The 25,080-nt window shown below is 37.2% G+C and overlaps 3 protein-coding genes across 3 annotated transcripts; 2 read left to right on the forward strand and 1 right to left on the reverse strand.

Annotated features, from left to right (window-relative positions):
- Positions 1–527: 527 nt before the first annotated feature.
- Positions 528–1,416, forward strand: LOC134792887 (intraflagellar transport protein 20 homolog). The gene is made up of 3 exons (XM_063764325.1): positions 528–740; positions 832–986; positions 1,109–1,416. The coding sequence occupies exons 1-3, from the start codon at positions 617–619 to the stop codon at positions 1,223–1,225; spliced, it is 396 nt and encodes a 131-aa protein (XP_063620395.1). The 5' UTR covers positions 528–616; the 3' UTR covers positions 1,226–1,416.
- Positions 1,290–15,683, reverse strand: LOC134792885 (uncharacterized). The gene is made up of 10 exons (XM_063764322.1): positions 15,463–15,683; positions 14,926–15,160; positions 12,861–12,952; positions 11,781–11,904; positions 10,186–10,346; positions 9,536–9,764; positions 8,988–9,206; positions 8,388–8,519; positions 3,935–4,344; positions 1,290–3,030 (listed from the first exon to the last, which is right to left on the reverse strand). Exons 1-10 carry the CDS (start codon positions 15,571–15,573, stop codon positions 2,821–2,823), a joined length of 1,923 nt encoding a protein of 640 aa, XP_063620392.1. The 5' UTR covers positions 15,574–15,683; the 3' UTR covers positions 1,290–2,820.
- A 1,041-nt stretch (positions 15,684–16,724) lies between these two features.
- Positions 16,725–24,789, forward strand: LOC134793051 (organic cation transporter protein). The gene is made up of 8 exons (XM_063764574.1): positions 16,725–17,103; positions 17,181–17,260; positions 17,342–17,501; positions 17,597–17,923; positions 17,994–18,218; positions 18,362–18,579; positions 23,862–24,061; positions 24,589–24,789. Exons 1-8 carry the CDS (start codon positions 16,886–16,888, stop codon positions 24,787–24,789), a joined length of 1,629 nt encoding a protein of 542 aa, XP_063620644.1. The 5' UTR covers positions 16,725–16,885.
- The last annotated feature ends 291 nt before the right edge of the window (positions 24,790–25,080 follow it).

Below are 25,080 nucleotides of genomic sequence, written 5' to 3' on the forward strand. Positions count from 1 at the left end.
CGAGTTAAAGGGTGGCCAGCCTAAAAAGTACACAATCGATTTATGAATCGATTGATTTTTTCGCTTGGAAATAGGCTCTACAGACTTTGTAACCTGCCCTGCCTCTCTGATTATCAGTATTATATTCTTTGCTGATTATAGTCTGCTGTAGCCTATAATATCTAAGTATATGCCTCTCTTTCTAATCTTATTAGAATATAAAAGACACAGACTGCAATTACAAACAATACAAGTTACAGGAATTTTATAAAAGCGTAGCCTGGCAGTTGCAAGCGCAAGTAAGTTTAATAGCCGTAACTTCCGATGTGTCGGAAGCCGGTGTTGCTCGAAGGCCGTAACCTCCTAGTGAGTATTATATTCTTTGGCCGTAACACACTACTAAGGACACGGTGCAGTGCGGTAATGTGTAACGGCTATAACATGATTGAATGGTTTTTTTGGCGCCGATTTGCGCATGTTTCGAATGAGTTTTGACCTTTGACTTGTACCGATGGTAGCAGAATAGCAACGGTTGCTATGCAACTATCCTTCGAATGACAACAAACATTTTTATTGTGCATATCTGAACATGATTGGAACTGCAATAAGGACTGAATAATATATCAGGCTAGCTAAAATGGCAGAAGAACTGGAAAAAGCTCATCTCTATTACGATGATATAAATAAAATTAGGGTATTAGAACCGACCATACTAAAAGAGACAGAAGACGTGAGAGATACTTGCAAAGATTATGAGACTAGTAAGTACTATCATAGAATTCTAACTAGCCGATTCTCCCTGAAGGTAACGTCTGATAATGGATCATGCAAAGCAGAACTTTTATTTTGTAGAGATACAAGATTTTGGTAAGATAATCAATTCACTGCTGGCCATGCTCACGGAACTTGGCGAGAACGTAGAGAAACAGAAAATGGCTGCGATTGGTTCAATGAATCTTCTGCAATCAATCGCTAAAGAACGGGAAACTGAACAAGCCAAATTACAGGCAAGTTTAATCCTAATTAGAGAACATTTATCACTTGCAATTGCTATTTGGATTTTCACAAAACGCTTCCATATGCTTTTTTTCTTCATTGAATATATTTTTTATATTGAAAATGGTTTCAGGCCCAGATAAATGAGAAAACGATCATTCTCGAGCAATTGGATAGTGAATATGACGCCCTTCAGATTCTCGAGGCGACACAAATGGAAACTGTCGAATATTTAACTCAACTACGATAGTCAATGTTTTTATTTTATTTTATTTGTAAGCACTACCTTATAATTAGCAAGAAAAACTAGCAAACAGTCTGTAAAAATGTATTTTCTTCGAAACACACGTGAAATGTTATTAATGTAGTATAAATGGGGTTATGAACGTAAGTATATTAATAATCCAGCTTCATAAATTAATTAAACAGTCTTTCCTGGTACGATGTATTTGATTGAAAATTAACCCATGGTTATCGAACAGTAATTCAGTCAGTAAACACCAGGCTACTCAAATGAATTGAGACAGAACATTTTAATTATACATCGTATGGAATTAATCGTACACCAACTAACCTTACATAGTGCCTAAATGTTGTTTATAAACACATGTGATTACAAAAATATACTACTTATTATATAAAGCAATTAACAAAGGCAATTGAATTAGATTACGATTGATTTCAATCAACATTTCATTCCAATCCACAATTTATTATCCAAACACCAAAACATGAACATAATTTAGTTTCTTCTAACAATACTTCACATGCTTAAGATCAGCATAGTCATTTACATTTTTAATACATACATTATAAGGAAAGTTCCCGCTTACGTCAATCTATTTAAATTACCATTGAAATGTCTATAACATTAAAAACTTGCCTCCACTAGCGACCAAATAGTTCTTGTGAAAAAAATATGTACGTAATATTCATCCAAAAATGAATATAAATGTTAAATCGTAGATTGAATCACTATTTTAACTTACATTAGCTGCTTACAAGCTACTTGCAATTGTCAAAAAGATGCAGATAAAGATCTCAATTGACTCCCTCTTATTTAATTTTAAAATTACAATGAAAACGAAATATTACAAAAAAAAGGACACTTTTTGCTTACTTTAATCCCATAACAAGCACCGGATGAGAACTTCACTTCAGAGGGAGCATGTAAACAAAAATTACCAGGATTGTGCTATCAGTTTCCCAATATAACCGTTTCCGATCTTAAATGAATGTTCAATTTCCAGATAACGATTTTTGGACATTACTCATATTTTTTTCTAAATGATCGGTTCCCAAAACGTCCTATCCCGACATTATCGTTTTCTTGAAAAATCCTTATCCTACTTCGTTTCCCAGTTTTTGCAAAAATATAATTTTACTAAGAAACCCTCATTACCAGACCATTACCATTTTAGGAAACGGCTAGTAGTCATCTGGCGTCTATCAGGACCCGCAATGTGACAACTGAGAAAATTTGCGTTATTGGGTCTTTTAGCAACAGGATATTTTGGGAATGGGTGATTCAGATAACGGACAGAATAAGAAGCGTAAGGATGTCAAAAGAACAGGTTATTTGGGAAACATATGTTGCAAAAAACATGTCTTATTAGATGAGTTTTATGGCGTAAGGACGATCTGGGAAAATTTTACCTTGGAGCAGATATTTTGGGAAACAGACAACTAAATAATCCAAAACAAAAAATGATTGAACTGACTACGAGAAGACTAAGATCATTTAAACATAAGAAATTAAATAGCAACACGCCTTTCAAAAGGCATTCCTTCACATTACAGTCTCAATCAAACAATATCACAATACTAAGTGTAGCGAACACAGTCTTACACACTGGACGTCACTTGCGAGCTGTCGTCGTCGGTCTTCTGCCGCTTGGAGTCGGGCTGGTCGTCGGCGTCGGCGGAGCGCTTGCGGCCCTCGGCCTGGGCCACGTCGGCCACCAGCCCGTCCTTGAAGCGCACGATGATGGCCGTCATGTTGTCGCAGCCCGTGCCGTCGCCCATCGTGCCCGGCGCCAGGCAGTGATCGAACATCTAAAACATAAAGTTAAACACGTTCTTGTACTGTAACGAAATAACAGTTTGTGGTAGAAACGACAAACTGTTTTTATAAAAACGATGACAAAGAGACGGCGACATACGATAACATAGTCGCGCATAACGGACGCAACTATCGCAAAGCAAAACGCAGCTCTAAAACTGTTTTATTCGTTTTCCGATGAGCAGGGACAGATATAGGTTATCGGCTAACGAGAGAGCGAGATAGAGATAAAAACGGAACGAAACGGATTGAGCTTTGTTCAGGTAGACGCTAAGCGCGCTTTTTACCAGGCCATTATATTTAAAAACTTCAATGTTCGTTAGACAAATAAGTGCTCTATTTTCTAAGCATTAGGGTTTAAATTAAGGAATCTTTAAATGCGTAATATTAAAGTAAGTAGCGAAAGTAGCGTCAATTGAACAACGTTGATGATTCACGACGCTTAACGAACATTCGCTAGCATCACGAATTGATTGGCCATTTTACATGTGACCTATCGATTTATCTTTATAAAGTACTGAAGTTAGGGGTCAAGTTATATTAGACATTTGTGAGACGATGCAAATTAGGTTTTTTTGAAATGTGAATTGCGTATTGTACGTTTTATTACTTCAATGCGATTTAGTTTCAGTTATTTTAGAAACTGTTTTTGAAAACAGTTACATGATTTAAAAAAACGGTTACGTTTCGTTTCACGGAAAACTCGAAACGACCCAGCTCTAGCCAACATTAAAATGGCTATTGATACCTAACGTTATAATTCGCAACGAATTAGAATCTAGATGCCAATAGTCAGTAACGCGTAAGTGTCGAGTGTCAATGGGATAATGAGGTACTATGTACCGCGTAGCAAGATTCAACAACAATATAAAGCGTAACAAAGCTAAAACCACGTACCTCCTCACAAATTTGAGATAACCGCTCCCTCCCTTCCGCCAACCTCGGCAGAATGAAATCGCATACATCTTGACTAGACATGAAGTTCCATATTCCGTCGCAAGCCAGAACCATGAACTGATCCTTGATGGGGTCGATGGTTAACGTTTTGACGTCTGGCAGAGCCGTGATCATTTGCTCTTTGGCGTCCAATTCCTTGTTCTGCTTGTAGGAGTGATCGCCGATGGCTCTGGAGAGGTTTAGGCCGCCGTTAATGCGTCCGTCGTTGGAGACTTTGCCGCCCGCTTTTGTGATTCGCTCCAGTTCGGGAACGTCTTCGGGTTTGTGATCTATGGACATGTCGACGGCTTTGCCTTCTCGGCATATGATGCAGCGGGAGTCTCCGGCGTTCGCGACGTACAGCTCATTACCTGTAAGGAAGTCAGCCATGAATGTACTTAATCACGACTCCATGAATGGATGTGTCGAAAAGCAGAACTAATGGCAGAACCGCGCGAGATTCCAATGAATCATGACTGACATTATAGTTTGTTTTTTTAGGCATTAGAAAGAAGGTAAGCGATCTTGAAATGATTAATTAAAAACGCTTTTTAAAAATCAGTAACTATTACTTATGAAATATACTTGGTCAAGCAGATCTTGTCAGTAGAAAAAGGCGGCGAATTTGTCATAGAAAATTTGAATTTCGCGCCTTTTTCTACTGACAAGATTTGCTTGACCATCTATAGCTGGTTTGTTAGTGCACGACACGACACCTTGCATTTTGAGACTATGCGCTGAAACTTGGCACAGTTGATTGTTAGCTGGTCTTGAGCAGATACAGACCGGGGTCCGTCGAGAGCCACCTCTCATTTAGTGGGGGGGAGGGGGAAAGATCGACGCTGCGGCGCTTCACTTGGAGCAACATTTCTCTAAAACTATACCTATTAGGGCATGTAATACATCATTTTCGGATAAATTGAGGATGAAGAATCTATTTTAAGAACAAAAATAATGCACTTTCTAACAAAAAAAAAAAGAATGAAGTAGAAAAGACTAAAAAACGTATGTTTTATTTTTTTATAATCACCAATTTTTTTAAAGTGTAGCAGGAATCTGAAAACAATAAATACAGTCGTAAAGCTACACTTATTACGTTAAAAAAATATATAGTTTATTATACAAAACTGTTGATAAATGGGAGATAAAAAATAATATACAGCGTGAATCAGAGTGATCTCAATACAACATAATATTAAGGTGGGAAAGTTACTTAATTTGTTCTGCAATCGTTTTTTTTTTTTTAGTTTTTCGTAAATAACTCGTAAACGGTAGCCCGGAGCAAAAAAATATCTTTTACGTAAATAATCTGTTTCAGATTTCTTATAAAATAATTGTCACTTTTTTTCGCTAGGATCAATATTTAAAAAAAATATTGAAGGGAGAAAGTAATTTTTTTTTTTTTTTTTTTAATTTATTGCTAATAAACAAAAAACACTTAAAACTATTACAAAACTTCGCCAAACTGCGAAACAGTTTGTTGGCGAATGAAATACACCCAATTATACCTAAATGTTTATACCTTCATGCTTAATACTATGCTAATTACTAAACTAAATATGACTAACTTGCATTAGCGTAACTATTTAATAACAGACTTCTAATTTTTTTCTTAAATATTGTTTTTGTTGAAAAATTTTGCTCGGGGGGTATGACATTAAAAATACGCGGTATTAGGTACTGCCTTGTTCTTCGGCCGTAATAATTGGAGGCTTGTGGCTCGACATATCGTTTTCGTGTAGATTCTCTTAGACTTCTGTTGTATATTTTTACTATCTTAAATTTAGGACACATATACTGTTCGACAGCTAACAGATATTTAAGTTTTTCGTGAACAGGTAAAATGCTACAGCTCTGAAAAAGTTGGTTATAGTGCTTGTTACATTTTTCTTTAGTTTTCTTATCTACTAATATCTTAACAAGTCTAAGTTGTAAGTTAAGGATCTTATCAAGTTGGGTTTTAAATGTGCGACCGTATGCCACTAATCCATAACTTATCACAGAATCTGCTAATGCGTGGTACAGTGTAAATAGAACCGCCTTATTTACTATAGGTTTTAAATTGATAAATTTGCATAATATAGACCTTAACTTTTTACACACCGACTCCACATGGAGGTTCCAGTTTTAGTTCCAGTATTCTAAGGTCCCCTTTTTTAGTAATTCGTAAATAACTCGTAATCGATGGCCAATAGCAAAAAATGTTTTATTACATGAATAATTTACATAAAATTTCCTACAAAAAAGGTTATTCAAACTTTTTCGCTAGGATCAATATTTAAAAAGCGGACCTTAGAATTTATTTTCTCTCTTTGATATCGTTTTTAATATTCATCCTAGCTAAAAAGTTTGAATGACCTTTTTTGTAGGAAATTTTGTGTACATTATTCATGTAATAAAACATTTTTTGCTATTGGCCAACGATTACGTGTTATTTACGAATTACAAAAAAAGGGGACCTTAGAATTTATTTTTTCCCTTCAATATTTTTTTTTATATTGATCCTAGCGAAAAAAAGTAGTACTTATATTATAAGAAATCTGAAACAGATTATTTACGTAAAAGATATTTTTTTGCTGTGGGCTACCGTTTACGAGTTATTTACGAAAAACTAAAAAAAAATAAACGATTGTAGAACAAATTATAAGTAACCTTCTCACCTTCATATGAGATCACTCTGACCCACGCTTAATATTATTTTCACTTCTCATGCCCAAAAAGTGCACCTTTATGTCGTGCGTAGACGACATAAAATCGCATTTTATGCTCTAGAGCATAAAAGTAAAATTTTCTTCTAAGACTAAGGTAATCGGTCTCAACAGCCAAACAGTTAAAACATATTGCACAATTTTACTGAGCAATAAAATTGTGTAGATGACAAACAAAACTTGTTATATTATTTTATTTTTGCTACAATTTATTAGAAATCCGTATTTTCTGGCATTAAATTTAGTAAATCACATAAAATAGGAGTCGATTATCGTTCAAAAATGCTCCGAAATGTTTGACTTGGCAGAAAACCAAGCGTCTGAAACTCTGATCACATGTTGAAAACTTAAAAAAAAATTATAAAGTTAGTTAGCGGGAATTCATAACCAATTCCCGCTAACTAACTTTATATTTTTTTTTATGTTCTTTCGCTTTACGACAATTTCGTGGTGTAAATTGCCGTGAAAAATATAATTTATTTTCCTCGCAATCGAAGTGAAAAGCAGAGTGTACAACAAGGGCATAAATATCCATTTTTACCCTCGTCTACTATTTTGGACTTCGCTTCGCTCAGACCAAAAAATTGCCTCGGGTAAAAATGGGTCACTTTATGCCCTTGTTGTACAATCTACTATTTTTTTTTATCTCCCATTTATCAACAGATTTGTATAATAAACCATATATTTTTTTAAACGTAATAAATGTAGCTTTACGACTATATTTTTTGTTTTTAGATTCCTGCAACGCTTTTTAAAAAAAATTGGTAATTATAAAAAATCAGAACTACGTTTTTTAGTCTTTTCTACTTTATGCTTATTTTTTGTTAGAAAGTGCATTGTTTTTGTTCTAAAAATTGATTTCTTATCCTTAATTTATCCGAAAATGATATATCACATGCCCTAATAGGTATAGTTTTAGAGAAATGTTGCTCCAAGTGAAGCGCGGCGGCGTCGAACTTCGCCCCTCCCCCCCACTAAATGAGAGGTGGCTCTCGATGTCTCCCGGTCTGTATCTGCTCAGGACCAACTAAAAACCAACTGTGCCAAGTTTCAGCGCAGTCTCAAAATGCAAGGTGAACAACAACGGTGTGCACTAACAAACCAGCTAAAAGCAGAATAATATAAATGATCGTATTAGATTCATAATTCTTACATATTTGCCGTGACTTATTTTTAAAACGTTTTTTTCAATTAAAAGACACATAAAACGATCTTTTACCTTTTTCTAATGCTAAAAAAACGAACTACAGGTCAACGCCCTAATTATTATCAGGCTTCAGGCACTGGTACTCCTTGTAAATAAGGTTTTGCTTGTTACAAAGGTAATGTTAACAAACGAAGTTTTTCATTTGTGTTCTATACTGGTGTGGCATGCATTGTTAGCATTATGTTACAAGTCTATTTTTAGTGTTAATGCGAATGTCCTATTAGGTTAACCCTTTGAATTTGAACGCCACGCCTATCGTGTGCGGCGCGTCGTGAACCTTGTCGGAACACACTAAAGGGGCCCACTGATTACCAGTCCGCCGAACGATATCAGCTTGTCAGTTAAAGAAAAAAATTACCAGTTCCGAACAACTGACAGGCTGATATCATCCACGAACTGGTAGTCTGTGGGCCCCTTAAGGTTTATATTGGACTGTAGCCGAGTCAATAGACGTTTTTGGCGGTCAAAACGTTAGAAAATGTTTCAGAAACCGCCATACCTTTGAGTAAGGCCACCACAGCTGTGCAGCCGCTGTCATTGCCGGGCTCCTCGGTCATGGAGAGATCCTCCTCAACATCTTCGTCACTGGATTCTGCGTCGTAATCCTCTTCATCCTCTTCCTCCTCTTCGCCTGTACGTAAAATAAAACATTTCATATTTATGTGGATAAACTGTTTGCTAATTTGTTGATAGATTAGAAATAAAAGTAGTAGATAAGCGTGAAATAGATAATGACGGTAAAGAGGCTAAAAAAGGATGTATATTCCAATATAATTGGCTACATTACCTTATGGAAAAATATTAACATCAATAAATTGATAATTAGATTAAGATAATATGTAATACCAAATAACTATTCATAAGTGCTTGTTCCTAGGTGAATAAAGTATATTTTGAATTTGACCGTCACTTTGGCTATACTAGTGCCAATGGTACTCACAAAAAAGAAAAGCAACATTGAATTACTGAAATTGTCAGGCGTAACCGAGCGTCAAATTGTTGCAAAATGGTTTTGAAGACATCTTCATCTTTACTATGCTTGCACATAAGTCCTTCGTAAATGACAACCAACATTATAACAGGTCTAGTAAAAACTGACCTTCATTAGAAGAATCCTCAACTCCATTGACATTCTCCTCATCAGAAGAGTTGATTTCCCCACCCTCGAAGGTTTCATCATTGGAGTCGCTCTCATCATCTTCTTCCTCCGCGGCCTGCCGCATTAGGCTTTCGTAGACGGCGGCGGCGGCGCGGCGGAGTTTGGCCTTCTTAGGCCTCTCGGGGACTTTGTCTGTGCTTGAAACAGGTGACAGTTTGGCTGGAAGAATTAAAATAATGTTAGTTTCTATTTTTGAGCTAGATTTTTGTCCGGGTAATCCATGACACTGAGGAAATAACTAATGAGAGTACCCGGTCAAAAATTTTAGAGGAGGAATATGCTAGTATCCATTTGTTGGAGGTGGTTTATGTTAAAAAGTACATTGAACTAGAAGACATTCAAAATTATATCGTATAGCAGAGACCTCACCTTAGTTTTCTGGTCAGAAGTTACAGGAATATGCCAAAGCAGTTGCAACATCGAATTCTTTCGAACATCGGGTAAACATTGATAACAATAACAACTCAGCGAAAGATGTCTCTGCTCACCTTTATTCTTCCCCTTCTGCGGCGACGTGGATCCATTCGAAGACGTAATATTACTCTCTTCTCCATCGCCCTGCTTGGAATCCGGGACCTCTCCGTTGCAGACGTCAGCGCCGTTGCTGGGCTTGGCGTCCTCGCTCTGGTTGGGCTGTGTGCAGTTGTCGGCAGAGCTGTCAGGAGCTGTGGATTTGTCTACCTCCATGGACTCTTTTGCCGAGTCGCTTGTGGAAACCTGTGGTGTGAAAGAGCAATAATAACTAGAAAGATCAATACTAAGAACCAACATTTTTAAAGCAGTTAAGTCATGGTATCTTTGTAGCGCTTGCCTAATCTGCTGTATTTTTTTGGCATATCACTTAACTCTTCCAAACAACATGATAAGATGTCACAAAAAGTTGCTGTACACTACGTACAAAATAGCAGTGACAGCGTTAAATTGTTAAATCCATGGTTTTTTAGAGATAACACCTTGTCTTTATCAAACTATAAAATGACTCGCCTCTCCATTAACATCTTTATCTTGGTCATTCGAGTTTGTCGACGAGACGCCGCCGGTGTCCTCTTCAGGTTTGGCTTCAGGCTTTTAGCATGAAGCATGACTACTTGAGCCAAAGGTTGAGGCACTAGAACTGACTTGAATTGATATGACTCACCTCTCCATTGACGTCTTTATCTTGGTCATTCGAGTTCGTCGAGGACACGCCTCCGGTGTCCTCATCAGGTTTGGCTTCTTCAGGGTCGGAGCATGACGGGCCTTCCTCTGCAGCAGGGCTTGAGCCGGAGGCGGAAGCGCTAGAGATCGACGCTCCGAGACCTGAATTAAAATTATTAATTTATTTTCTATTGAGAATACATTGCTATGAATATATCGTTCTCAGTGAGGGTTACCAATGGCATATTCAAATTTGATTGCGTTTAAATACGGACAAAAACCGCGGTTAGCCACGGCATACTTTTGATTGGTCGTTTTTAACTTTAACGCCTGTTAACCTCTACCATGTAACCTGAAATGCCATAAAAATCTACTATAACTATCATCACACATGCTACGTGCAGTCACATGCGTCAGGATAGACTTAGTTGTAATCTGTTGGTTTCTGTCTTAGCTGGGGTCACGTTATTCTGGTTTGCAGTTAGACTCTAGGTGGGTTGACATCTCAGTTCAAGGTCACGGTCAGAGTAATAACGAATTTATTACTTTATCGTGTACACACGCGGTATACCATAGAATTCGCGTAATGCATAATTTGAATTCTACCCTTTTATAATAAACTGGACTACGAACAAAAAATTACTATAATTGGCCAAACACGTTTTCGAAGTTTACGTTAAACTTTTAGCAATCTAGAGTTACCGCATAATGTTATTACCGGTGCACCATATTGTTAAGCTGTCAAATTCGAAGCACGAAATTGTCTTAGAGCCGATTTTTCAGTTACCATTTAACTCGTCCGATGACCAATCCATAATCCAACGAATTAAGGTAGGGTCGAGCGTTTTCCGACTTAAAATACGTGAGTAACCCGTTCTTAATAATTAAGGTATGAGATGAGAATCGTGTTATGTTATCAATGGAAGAAAACCTATCCGTCTGCTTAACTTGGGACAGAAAAATCGGCTCTTAGACTATACATAGTATTATATATCTTACTCAATTAATAATTAATGTATTTAAGTATTTTTAGGCCCCATGTTGAGAGACAGGCAGGAAAAATGGAACAAAATCGTAACGGAATGGCACCCAAGAGGTTGCACACAAAGCCAGAGGAGACCTCGAACAAGATGGGAGGATGAACTCAAACTCACAGTGGGCCCGAACCACAGAATAAATAATAGTACTAACGTACAGAAAGGACACTTCCTGCAAACCCGAAGTTTGACAGCGGTTCAGGGTCGAACTATTTTCGGTTATTCGGCTATTTAGGGTTGTCAAAATTCAAGTGATTATCTTATCTGTGGTCGTGCACGCAAAAGGAAGTCAAGTGGTGCCAACCCTAATAATTGCTCGGAGCAATGCTGAGCCGAACGGAGCCGAGTTCGACCGAAGTGAGGAGTGTCTCCCCACTGCCCGAACTGGAGAAGAGTGGCTCACGACAGACCCAATGGAAAGAGCTGGAGGAGGCCTTTGCCAAGCGGCACACTGAGCTAAGAGACATACTCTAACTCAGAATAAAAGGGCTTAATAGATAAGAGGTTTATTGTGTAATAGATAGTATTTTTAGTTAGGTAAAATGACAAGAAATGTTACCAGATCCCCCAGCCTCGTCAGGGTTCTTCTTGGCGCGCAGACACGGGGAGAGCGGCGTGGCGGTGTCGCCGAGCCGGGCGCGGTGCAGGGAGCTCAACTTGTTCTCGTACTTAGCTAGCACTTCCTGTGGAATACCAATTTACCAATATATAATAAGTTGCGAAAAGCATCACGCCACCATAGTTAGCCATAGTTGACCGCCAAAGACGTCAATAGACGCGCGCGTCTACAGCCTAATAGCAACCTTCCGACAAGGTTTACGAGAACGCGCACAGCACACGACAGATGCGTTCAACAGGTTAACCGATTCCAAAAAAAGGAGGTTCTCAATTCATCGGAATCTTTGTTTATTAATATATGTTCACTGATTACTTGGAGACTATTAGATCATTGTCGTAAACAATTTTTTGAAGTGAAAACTTCTTTAGCGGCGCTGTGCACTTTTTGTGATGGGGAAAAAATGTTAAACTCGTAAAAGATGTCACGTGACCGTAAGACGTAAGACGGACACGTGACCTGATCGAAAAACTGTTACAATGAGTTTTTCTTTATTGATTTAAATGCCATCTAGTGAGTTTCCCTCTAACTGAACTCGAGTACTAACAGTGATGTGCTTAGGGGTTTCAAGTAATGCGACGAAATAACGCTAGATGGCGTTAACCTCAATTATACATAGTGCTGCAGACATTCATTGAGTTTTCACTTCTGCCAGCACTCCCAGAGTGTAACCCGTTGTTTTTTTTTTATTGAAAACATACGCTATCTAGTTGATTATATCGTCAACCAGTCAGAATCCGATGACGGGATCCTGAAGAAATCATGGCACGCATATAAATACTGATAATTTAAGTTGTAACACATATATGCATTTGCCTTCGAAAAATACCATGTTGTGACATAGACTTGCTCATAAAATCATGGCAATTTAAACTAACCAACTTCAGGTCCATTTATTATTAAACAGCCTTCCGCTGGGCACTTGTGATTATGCCGGATCTTAGTATGAACGCGGCGTTTATCTTTATAGATAAAGATTATAGATAAACTAGATAAATAATTTAAATTCCGTTTGTTTATTACCTGAAGAGGAAGATGTGCTTCTTGGTATAAGTTGCTAACATTTTCATCTTCCGATTCCTCATTATCACTGGGTCCTGGTGGATTGATTTCACCTAAAAAAGATATTACAATTGTAATTTATTGTGTAATAGATTTAAGCTATGTACAGCATAGTCTATTATGTCACTTGAAATGACAACAATTTAAGGTATTTTATCCCTTCAAGTTTTCATCCAGCGTATCAGCACGTATCAGCGATGGATACATTAGAGTTGCGGCGGAAGTTGTTACTGATGGTGCATTATTATAAGCTACTGTGCAACCAAGTCTGGAATCCATCTACACTGTCAAGAATAGGTCTTTCTGTTCCGCCCCCTCGCCGTTGCCCCGCGGCGGGGGAGGGTGGGGCGGTGGTTTCGCGACGGCGCCGGCGCCTGTTCGCATGCCCGGTGAGGCGCACGCGCTGGGCGGCAAACGCTCCCTCTGCAAGAGCTATCGCTCTATTAAATGATATGTCTCTGCGGTTACCTGACGTTGACATTTTTTATCATGCATCTTACCACGTTATTAAAGGCATGTATGAATTTTTGAATTTAATTGATTAATTAATATTTATTAGCTTTATTGACATATTATTTTGATACTTAATTGATAATTGAATTTGTTTCTGTTTTTGTACCGTTGACATGTAATTTTATAGTGTAAGTGTAACATAGCATGTATAATATTAAACATTACTTATAAGCGCCTTGGTTCATTAGACTGTAAGCTTATTCATGAATAAATTAAAATTAAAATCAGTGGCACCCTAGCCAAGGTGACTCACAGAAAGTAAAAATAGACTTACTTTGAGGGTAAGGCAAAAGCAATCATAATTTTTAAAAGGGTTTGCATTTTAAAAATATGTATTTAAAGGGGACCTTAAAAAATATGTTTTCTAATTGCAATATAATTCACAATTTTAGTACTTTTCAAACATGATGGGTACAGTGACACATGTCATTAAGCAATTATAGGGTTGTACAGTACACATTTGAAATTATTTTTTATAATTCTCGATTAAATGTACAAATTAGAAATAAATTATATTTTTAACTATACATACAGTATATATGTCGCAGTCAAAAGTGTGAACTGGTCAAAAGAAACTTTTAACCGACAAAAACAGGCAAAACTGCTTTTGACTGAGCATGTTGGTCAAAAGTAGTTCTACCTGAAAATCATTGGTTAATAGTAATTGTGACTGTTACTATCAGTGAAAAGTACTCCCAGAGATAGGTAGGTTAGGGTTATTTTTTTTTGCTACGCCCAAAAAACCAAACTGTTCCCAGAGATAGGTAGGTTAGGGTTAATTTTAATCCCCTACCCTAAAAACGAAACTGCTGCCAGAAATAGGTATGATTTTCAGGTAAAACTACTTTTGACCAACATGCTCAGTCAAAAGCAGTTTTGCCTGTTTTTGTTGGTTAAAAGTTCTTTTGACCAGTTCACACTTTTGACTGCAACATAATTATACCTTAATACATGATTTAAAAAAAAATTACATGATAGCAGAATTGATTTGGTTGATAAGTGGAGTCAAACTCAATTGCAATTGAGTTCTGTTTTACATAATGAAACTCAATGAGATTAAAATTTATCTTTTTATTTTTTTGTGTCATAACTATTTATATTTTTTGTTAAGTGTATGTATTTTTGTCCTTTTGGGGTGCAAGTTATTTTGTTTTATAAAGGGTTGATCTGAAACGCCAATGGCATAGTATGAAAATAACAAAATGTCACCGTACCCATTGTGTTTGAAAAATACTTTAAAATGATGGAGGTCAATGATATTGACCTCCATCATTTTATGTTAACTGTTGCTAGAAGTGACTAATTTATATACCATGTACCTAGCAGTGTTTCAAGTTCATAGCGACTCTCCATTCTTCTTTGCTTGTCATCACAAATACCACAAAGGTTACTTTTAGATTTATATTAAGAAGCATAGATACCAAAAATGGCCTCCATAGAATCATTTTTATAACAATTATTTTGATTCCTACCTAAGCCAACATAGTATACAATCATTATAAGATTCACATACCTGCTAATTCCTTCAACACAGCCATAACCTCTTTGGTAGCAATGTTGGCATCAAATCCCAAGAATGCATCCTCCAGTGCCTTTGTCATGTCCCCATTTTTGTATGCCTCAGTATTTTTAATATAGTCCGGGAGATTCTTGGAGCAATAAGTTGCCACTTCCGCGCCCCCGTGGCCATCGTATACAGCGAACAGAGATGTATGTTCATCGAAATCTAACACTGTATTGTGTGCATCCTACGAACAAAGATAACACAATGAAAAGACTGTGAATATAAACGATGCTTGATTCTTTACGCGATATATTTCCACGGGATATACAGCACAAAACAATCTTTGACATCTATCCGTTGACTTGTAATAGGTTATAACTATAAAAAGGTACATACAATAGATGCTAGTTAAATAAATTACAGACTAAACATGAAATTGCGGGCAAGGCTTTGTGTGAAACCGAATTTGCAATAAATGAAACATTATTAGTTGCGTGGATAGACAGTAACGAGAATCAATGATACAATTACATATAATATCCTTACCTCCTGATTGACACGCCATCCTTGCATGGAGCTTGCCCCGCACTCAAGTTTACTGTTTGATTCATCGCTGGAAACTTTTTCAGTAACCGGTTCTGATAAATATGCACCCATAGTGAAATGTCACATGCAATGTAAAACATAAAATAGATGAGGCGCGAAAATCTCCAGGATATCGCGCAGGCGGCAAGCTATCAAGCCGAGTCAATCAACCGCTCTAAACAGGGTTGCCACAAGTGATAAATATCTCTATATTTACCAGTGCATTAATTTAAAATACCCCTTTATTTGAAAAAATAACAGTCTGGCAAAGCAGAGGGGCTACCGCGAAAATCGAAGTTTGCAAATTGCGGGTATCTTTCTCTGTCGAGATGCCCGCAATTTGCGAACTTAGATTTTCGCGGTTACAGCCCAGTTTGTCAGAAGGAATTAAAAGCACCAGATTCAAAATTTGTATGGGAGGCGACCCTCCATGATTATTTTATCAGACCAAGTATTATGTATTACAGAATAAGTATTATTTATGTGCCCATGCACGACTCATTGAATTTAGCGCCTTTTTCTGCTGACAAATGGGCTAGTAAAACTCATATGTATTAAGGCCCCAGTACACAATGGGCGCAGCCATGCGGTAGAATGAGATAGCAATATCACTTGCTCCCTCTAACGCATAAATGCGTCCCTTGGAGTGGCCGGCGATGGCCCATTGTGTACTGGGGCCTTTAAGTATACTACTACTACAGTATATAGTACAGTGTATAGTGTGTATAGTAGTACTATTTCGTTGAAGCGATAAATAAAATCTATTTGTTTATAACAACCTTACTGTGCTGTCAGGCATTTATTTGCCTATGTAAGCACCATTGAGATAAGTTTTGAGTTTATTTAAACAATGCATTACAACATCATTAGATACACACCCACAAATCAAAATGTCTACGTTTTCTGCTTTTATATTAGTTATCTCGACTTTCAACCGCGATCGAATCATCTTTTGAAGTGGAAGTTAGATAATTGTCACCCTCTTAACGGATGATTTCCATGATTAAAACTGTCGTATGTATATGGGGTAACAGAGAGACACATTAGACACACTTTCGCATTTATAATATATTTTATTGGACTAGTACGGATAGTATGGATTTTTGTACCTACGCAATAGCGAGTTTGTACAGATAACTAACTAACATGTGAAATCAAAACACTTATCTACATATAAAAAAAAACATTCAATCAAAACAGCATACAAGAAAAGTAGGTCGGAACCTGGGAACATATAGTGGAGATAAAACTGTTTATATATGCTTAATATGTTTGATAAACTGAATTGTATGTTTTATATTGAGAAACCAGCAACTATTCATTTTCTTTGAGTATTCTCCTGTGAATACCCGTCAATTACGTTCTTTGGATATTTCTAGCCAATATGGATACTGTTTACGATCGTGCATTATCAGAAGTTGGGGACAATGGTCTATTTCAAAAAAAGTTTGACTTGGTTTATAATATAGTACTTCCGTTTTTTTGGATGATGTCGTATAATAACTTATTATTTGTTCTGGCTATTATTCCACATTCTTGTGAGCTTCCAGAAAAACCTACAAATGTGAGTGAACTTGCATGGAAATCGAAATACATACCCACGTAAGTTGTAATTTTCACGTAGGCAACGATTTAAAAGTAAAAAGGATTCCCCCTAAACTATAATATTTCATATACAGGTTTAAGGACGCAGTAGGAAGAAGCAAATTCAATGATTGTTCAATTTACGTTAATCCTGACCTAAACAATGAAACGAGAAGTAAGTAATGAAACTATTGAAATTGTAAATACGTTTTATCCTATTAAAAAAATATCGCCAATTTAGGAATTTTAATTCCAGGTTGTGTTAAATATGCATATGATAAAACTTGGTATGAATCCACGGTAGCTTCCGATAATAATTGGGTTTGTGATGATGAGCTCTATGTGGCAAATGTTTTCTCAATCAGCAGATTTGGAGAAATAGCTGGAGCTCTGATTTTCGGTTGGTTTGGAGACGTGTAAGTAAAGCTTGCCAAAAACATATACTTCCATATAAGTACCTATGTTTTCTTATAGGTACGGGTGTCACTATCTAATCCAATTTTGTTTTCAGATACGGACGTCGAATGACTTATATAATTTCCTTGGCTTTAATCGTTGTTGGAAGGATTGTCTCGCTTTTGGGAAGTAACTCTTTCATTTTCTTTGTAAGTGGCGCTCTGGTCACATGCTTATCAACATGGACAGTTGTGCAAAGTTCATATGTAATATCTATGGAAATGTCAGCACCAGATCGACGCGCCATAGTCACCACTCTTCGAAATACATCGCTAAGTTTAGGCATGTGCGTGCTGCCGTTATTGTATTGGTGGCTTAGAGACTGGAAAATATTAATGTCTATTACCACGTCGTCGCAATTACTTTTTATGTTTTTTTCTTGGTAAGTAATTAAAAAAACACAAAGTACAAACCAGAAAGGAAAAATAGTCTATTAATTTTATTGTTCGCAGGAACATTATAGAATCTCCTCGGTGGTCATGGATTTCGGGAAAAATAGATGATTGTATTGTCCATCTTCAGCGGATTGCTGTTACGAATAAGACTACGTTAAGTCCTGACATTGAGAACGAAATACGAAGAACGCCACCAATTGGGAAAATTCAGTCACTAGGCGTGTTCGCTCTGTTTACTCATTGGAGGCTGGCTATTAATACCATTTTACAATTAGTTATATCGTAAGATATATGATTTAAACAAAATAACATAGTATTCGTATACTAATGAGTTTTATAAACATAGTATTCGTATACTAATGAGTTTTATAAAGATGTTTGTTTATAAATCTAAGCTAATGGCTAATGATATAAATTCTTCGCAGATTGATTGTAACCTTAACGTACACAATTCTTCTTTTCACCCCCGGTGAGAAGTCCGACGGCAACCCGTTTTTGGAAGCCTCTTGGCAAGCTTTTGCAGAATTTCCTGGATACTTTCTAGGCGCCTTGCTGGCAGAGCGTATTGGGCGCCGTTACACGGGTGCCATTTCCTTTAGCATTTCGGCTCTTATGTGGGCCATAGTCACAATTCGCGAAAATAGTGGGTTTGAATACACCAATATTTAAATAGTGAATAGAATCAGGCGTTACTTTGCGGAAGTCCATACTAATTAAAACCAAAATATTACTTTGCTAATCCGCGAAAAGATAACGTGCTAGTCAATCAGTGCTAACCCGTTATACTTACTTGCGTATTTTTACATGCAATTAATATTCCCACCCTCCCACCGCAAAAATAAATACGCAAATAAATATAACAAACCACCACCAAAAGAATAAACCTCGACACGTGTTTCGCCTCTCTACGAGGCATCCTCAGGAGTTGTTGACGGTCTGACGCCCGGCAACGGAATGACCTGTCTAGAATGGTCGGCCATATTTATACCTTGACCACTCCCCCTACCGTGCAAGTGTGAGTGAGATGGAAAAATTCGTAATAACGGCGATGACGCAACATTCAATTGTTCGTTAAGAATCATGCCCCTATTGTTGTACCTAATTATTTCCAGTTGTTCCAGAACACCCAAACGCAATCCCTTTTCGCAAACATGTAAAATATCAAAAGAATGATTCTCAGATAAAGTGTGACCTGTATCTAATAAGTGCTTTGCAAAATTGGACTTCTCTGGATGGTTATGTCTATATGACGCAACATGCTCTTTATACCTAGTAGTGAAACTACGGCCCGTTTGCCCCACATACACTTTATTGCAATCGTCACAGGTAAGCTTATAAACTCCAGACTTTTTCCCATTCTCGATCTTATCTTTGCCATTGCAAAGCTTCGAGTGCAAAGTATTATTTGTCTTAAAGGCCACAGGAATGTCGTTAGACTTCAAAATTTTGTAAATTGCATCAGAAAACTTGCCAACATAAGTTATGCTCGCTTTATATTTCTTAATCGGTTCAGAGGATCGTGCCGCATACAACATAGTGTTGACCATACTATTCCGCTTTTTCCTGATGATACCATCCACAACAGACTTATCGTAACCATTCGAAACTGCTAAGTGATAAATATTATTTAATTCAATCTGATAGTGTTCATCAGAAAGAGGCACAGTCAACATTCTATGCACATAACAATGAAAAGCAGCCAACTTATGCTGCCACGGATGCGTGGAAGAAGCCGGGATAACTGTATCGGTATGTGTAGGCTTACGGTAAATTTTGAACTGATGCCTGTTGTTTACTTTAGTGATTGTTAAATCTAGAAAATTCAATGAGTTGTCTTGCTCTAGTTCCTTTTTAAACTTATTGGATGCTTACCATTAATTTCAGCAATAAATGCATCCAGCAGGCCCATACTACCCGTCCAACAAATAATCAAATCATCCACGTATCTAAAATAGTATAATATATTATTGTTGCCCGCAATATGCTGGTTCTCAAAATGGTCCATAAAAATATCAGCCATTAAAGGACTTAGTGGTGAACCCATAGCCAAACCATCACTTTGCAAATAATACTGTCCCCCAAATCTGAAATAATTTTGTTTCATATAAATCGCTGTTAGATCTATCAATTCATCTACTTCCCCTGGATGTAAACGTTGCCTTTCAAAAAGACCCTTAATAATCTCCAAAGTCTCTCCATATGGCACATTTGTAAACAAACTGTCTACATCCAATGAAAGAAGAACAGCATTATCTGGTATGTTAATGTCCTGGATCTTTTCTATTAACTGCAAGCTATTTTTCAAGCAATATTTCGGCTGGAACTGGGACTTGTCTCTTATAATGGAATTCAACCTTTTTGCCAGATTATAAGTTGGCGCACCCAAATATGAGACCACTGGACGAACTGGGATATTATCCTTATGAATTTTGGGAAGTCCATAAAGAATAGGAGCTCGTGGATTCATAGGCACAACCATACTCTTCTGATGTTCGGTTTCAAAAACAAATGAAGAATTCTTAACTGCTTGTCTAAGATCTTTCTGGAACCCTGGAGTTGGGTCTCTTTGCAATCTCGAAAATCCGTCACCTTGAATAAGGTCTAGTACTTTCTGATTATACTGTCCCTTCTCCATAATCACAATGCAGTTGCCTTTATCTGCCTTTGAAACCACCAAATCACTGTCTTGCACTTTCTGTTGTATAGATCTTAGCAGCAAAACATCAGAATCAACACACGCACTCTGTGCTGGACTAGTACTCTTGATAACATTAGCCACCATGGTCTTTGTATCTACATCACCACGGCCCCGCACTATTGCAACCTCAGAATCCACTGCCAAATTTTCTAATGTTCTATGAGTAATTTTTGTCTGGAAATTATACTTCAAACCTTTATCTAAAAGCCCAATTTCATTTTCTGAGAACTCCACATTAGTTAAATTCTTGACTCGAGGATGGAAAACATGGTGAGTTGTTACTTGCACATCCCTTCTCCTTAAAAATGAACCAGAACTCGACTCTGTTAACCTATGCAATTTGTTAAGCTGGGTAGTATACATCTGGTGTGCAAGTTCAGAAGCAAAGTATCTCGCCTTCTGGTCCAGAATATCGAATTCGAGATTATGCAACTTAAATGAAAGTTCTGAATATAACACCTTAAGATGCAATTTCAAATTATCCCTTACTGAAAACCAGTGGCGAGATTCTTCGTTCAACCATATTTTCTGAGCCCTATTAATAGCCAATTTAGCAGCCCTGGAAGTACTACTACAGCGGAAATGGATGTAATTAGGAACAACATTCAAACGCTTGCACTGTTGGTTAAACCAAACATTCTGGACAGCTGCACGATGTTGTTTGGTTAGTTTGACATAAAGTCGTGCCTGTTCGGCCACGCAAGCCGTTTTCAAATAGTGAATAGAATCAGGCGTTACTTTGCGGAAATCCATACTAATTAAAACCAAAATATTACTTTGCTAATCCGCGAAAAGATAACGTGCTAGTCAATCAGTGCTAACCCGTTATACTTACTTGCGTATTTTTACATGCAATTAATATTCCCACCCTCCCACCGCAAAAATAAATACGCAAATAAATATAACAAACCACCACCAAAAGAATAAACCTCGACACGTGTTTCGCCTCTCTACGAGGCATCCTCAGGAGTTGTTGACGGTCTGACGCCCGGCAACGGAATGACCTGTCTAGAATGGTCGGCCATATTTATACCATGGTGGCTAATGTTATCAAGAGTACTAGTCCAGCACAGAGTGCGTGTGTTGATTCTGATGTTTTGCTGCTAAGATCTATACAACAGAAAGTGCAAGACAGTGATTTGGTGGTTTCAAAGGCAGATAAAGGCAACTGCATTGTGATTATGGAGAAGGGACAGTATAATCAGAAAGTACTAGACCTTATTCAAGGTGACGGATTTTCGAGATTGCAAAGAGACCCAACTCCAGGGTTCCAGAAAGATCTTAGACAAGCAGTTAAGAATTCTTCATTTGTTTTTGAAACCGAACATCAGAAGAGTATGGTTGTGCCTATGAATCCACGAGCTCCTATTCTTTATGGACTTCCCAAAATTCATAAGGATAATATCCCAGTTCGTCCAGTGGTCTCATATTTGGGTGCGCCAACTTATAATCTGGCAAAAAGGTTGAATTCCATTATAAGAGACAAGTCCCAGTTCCAGCCGAAATATTGCTTGAAAAATAGCTTGCAGTTAATAGAAAAGATCCAGGACATTAACATACCAGATAATGCTGTTCTTCTTTCATTGGATGTAGACAGTTTGTTTACAAATGTGCCATATGGAGAGACTTTGGAGATTATTAAGGGTCTTTTTGAAAGGCAACGTTTACATCCAGGGGAAGTAGATGAATTGATAGATCTAACAGCGATTTGTATGAAACAAAATTATTTCAGATTTGGGGGACAGTATTATTTGCAAAGTGATGGTTTGGCTATGGGTTCACCACTAAGTCCTTTAATGGCTGATATTTTTATGGACCATTTTGAGAACCAGCATATTGCGGGCAACAATAATATATTATACTATTTTAGATACGTTGATGATTTGATTATTTGTTGGACGGGTAGTATGGGCCTGCTGGATGCATTTATTGCTGAAATTAATGGTAAGCATCCAAAAATTAAGTTTAAAAAGGAACTAGAGCAAGACAACTCATTGAATTTTCTAGATTTAACAATCACTAAAGTAAACAACAGGCATCAGTTCAAAATTTACCGTAAGCCTACACATACCGATACAGTTATCCCGGCTTCTTCCACGCATCCGTGGCAGCATAAGTTGGCTGCTTTTCATTGTTATGTGCATAGAATGTTGACTGTGCCTCTTTCTGATGAACACTATCAGATTGAATTAAATAATATTTATCACTTAGCAGTTTCGAATGGTTACGATAAGTCTGTTGTGGATGGTATCATCAGGAAAAAGCGGAATAGTATGGTCAACACTATGTTGTATGCGGCACGATCCTCTGAACCGATTAAGAAATATAAAGCGAGCATAACTTATGTTGGCAAGTTGTCTGATGCAATTTACAAAATTTTGAAGTCTAACGACATTCCTGTGGCCTTTAAGACAAATAATACTTTGCACTCGAAGCTTTGCAATGGCAAAGATAAGATCGAGAATGGGAAAAAGTCTGGAGTTTATAAGCTTACCTGTGACGATTGCAATAAAGTGTATGTGGGGCAAACGGGCCGTAGTTTCACTACTAGGTATAAAGAGCATGTTGCGTCATATAGACATAACCATCCAGAGAAGTCCAATTTTGCAAAGCACTTATTAGATACAGGTCACACTTTATCTGAGAATCATTCTTTTGATATTTTACATGTTTGCGAAAAGGGATTGCGTTTGGGTGTTCTGGAACAACTGGAAATAATTAGGTACAACAATAGGGGCATGATTCTTAACGAACAATTGAATGTTGCGTCATCGCCGTTATTACGAATTTTTCCATCTCACTCACACTTGCACGGTAGGGGGAGTGGTCAAGGTATAAATATGGCCGACCATTCTAGACAGGTCATTCCGTTGCCGGGCGTCAGACCGTCAACAACTCCTGAGGATGCCTCGTAGAGAGGCGAAACACGTGTCGAGGTTTATTCTTTTGGTGGTGGTTTGTTATATTTATTTGCGTATTTATTTTTGCGGTGGGAGGGTGGGAATATTAATTGCATGTAAAAATACGCAAGTAAGTATAACGGGTTAGCACTGATTGACTAGCACGTTATCTTTTCGCGGATTAGCAAAGTAATATTTTGGTTTTAGTTTTTTACACCAATATTTACTTTGCAAAATATATTTTTATTAAATCATTCAAAGTGATACTTATTCTCGATGACTATATGATTTAATTATTTTGTATTGATATTTGTTATATTGTTTTAGATTCAAATGGATGGATCCAAAGTCATTGGATTGGAACTTCATTATTTTTTATAAACCGGTTATTTATTACATCTACGTATTACACTATTAGTATGTTTAATATGGAATTGTACCCTACGTGTCTGAGGCAATCTGGGATTTCATTGGGAAATGTTATATCTAGTGGAGGCGCAGCTATTGCGCCGTACGTTTTATACTTGGTAAGTCACATCACATTGAAAACAAAATTAATAATTCTGATTGATCCTACCAGATCAAGAAAAGTCTGCAACGATTTTGATAGCACACGCAGTGCAAGTGTTATTTATACGTCATAATTTAATTGAAGTTTGAATTTTAAAAACGCCAATTTGGCTCGCCGATTTCAACCGCCGATTATGACCGATATTATAGGTAAAATGGAGGTGTGGACGAAAGAATTATCAATTTGTGTCGCTAGAATTCACTCGTGGAGGCTTTTTTTTAACAAAGAGCGCTCAAATATCGCCCCAAATCTAAAGCCGATTTCGCTGTCTGCGAAAATCGACTCCACACTCGCGTTCGCGGCTTCGCCCGCGATTCACGCGCATAGTCTGGAGGGGGCTTTAAATTGGTGATTGACGTCAATTTCTTTTCTGATGAAATCGGTAGATTTGACTATTCCATCTGGACTGGCTTTTAAAAATAGGTTCAAAGTCACAAAGTAAGTGGAGCTTTTTACAAGAAAATCAAATTCTTCCGTTTACAGGGACGCCACGTAGACTCAAGGTGGCCAGGATTACTTTTAGCTGGAGTATCTTTAGTTGGAGTTACTTGTTGTCTACTGCTTCCAGAAACCTTAAACGCTAAACTTCCAGAAACTATTGAAGACGCGCAAAATTTTGGAAAAAAATACTCCCTGTTATCAAAACTGACATTGAGAAAGCAAGAAGATATTACTGTTCAATAAATAAATCAATTTGTCTTATATTTTTGTGTACTTAATTATTATATAATTACAACATTTACAACACATACTACAAATACGTAGAACTTTCAAAATAAGTTTTTTGTCAAAAATTAAATTTTGATACAAGCTTTTATTGCTGACTGCACTTTTTGTTATTAATTGTTTATCGTACAATAAAATAAAAAAACATACTTGGAAAGTCAAAAGCTCTATTGCAGAAACGTATTAAATTAATTTCTGCACACTTTTTAGAACAACAATGACCACTTTGAGCATGAGTAGAGTACCACT

This window comes from Cydia splendana, chromosome 8 (assembly GCF_910591565.1).
Source record: "Cydia splendana chromosome 8, ilCydSple1.2, whole genome shotgun sequence".
In the NCBI taxonomy this organism is placed as follows: domain Eukaryota; kingdom Metazoa; phylum Arthropoda; class Insecta; order Lepidoptera; family Tortricidae; genus Cydia; species Cydia splendana.

What these genes read in the sequence shown, in the direction of transcription:
- LOC134792887 (XM_063764325.1), top strand. Translation starts at nt 617, where the DNA reads ATGGCAGAAGAACTGGAAAAAGCTCATCTCTATTACGATGATATAAAT. An exon ending in TTGCAAAGATTATGAGACTA is followed by an intron (nt 741 to 831) that starts GTAAGTACTATC and finishes TTTATTTTGTAG; the next exon opens with AGATACAAGATTTTGGTAAG. An exon ending in CTGAACAAGCCAAATTACAG is followed by an intron (nt 987 to 1,108) that starts GCAAGTTTAATC and finishes AAATGGTTTCAG; the next exon opens with GCCCAGATAAATGAGAAAAC.
- LOC134792885 (XM_063764322.1), bottom strand. Translation starts at nt 15,573, where the DNA reads ATGGGTGCATATTTATCAGAACCGGTTACTGAAAAAGTTTCCAGCGAT. An exon ending in GATGGCGTGTCAATCAGGAG is followed by an intron (nt 15,161 to 15,462) that starts GTAAGGATATTA and finishes CTTTGTTCGTAG; the next exon opens with GATGCACACAATACAGTGTT. An exon ending in TGTGTTGAAGGAATTAGCAG is followed by an intron (nt 12,953 to 14,925) that starts GTATGTGAATCT and finishes TATCTTTTTTAG; the next exon opens with GTGAAATCAATCCACCAGGA.
- LOC134793051 (XM_063764574.1), top strand. Translation starts at nt 16,886, where the DNA reads ATGGATACTGTTTACGATCGTGCATTATCAGAAGTTGGGGACAATGGT. An exon ending in AGTCACAATTCGCGAAAATA is followed by an intron (nt 18,580 to 23,861) that starts GTGGGTTTGAAT and finishes ATATTGTTTTAG; the next exon opens with ATTCAAATGGATGGATCCAA. An exon ending in CGCCGTACGTTTTATACTTG is followed by an intron (nt 24,062 to 24,588) that starts GTAAGTCACATC and finishes TTCCGTTTACAG; the next exon opens with GGACGCCACGTAGACTCAAG.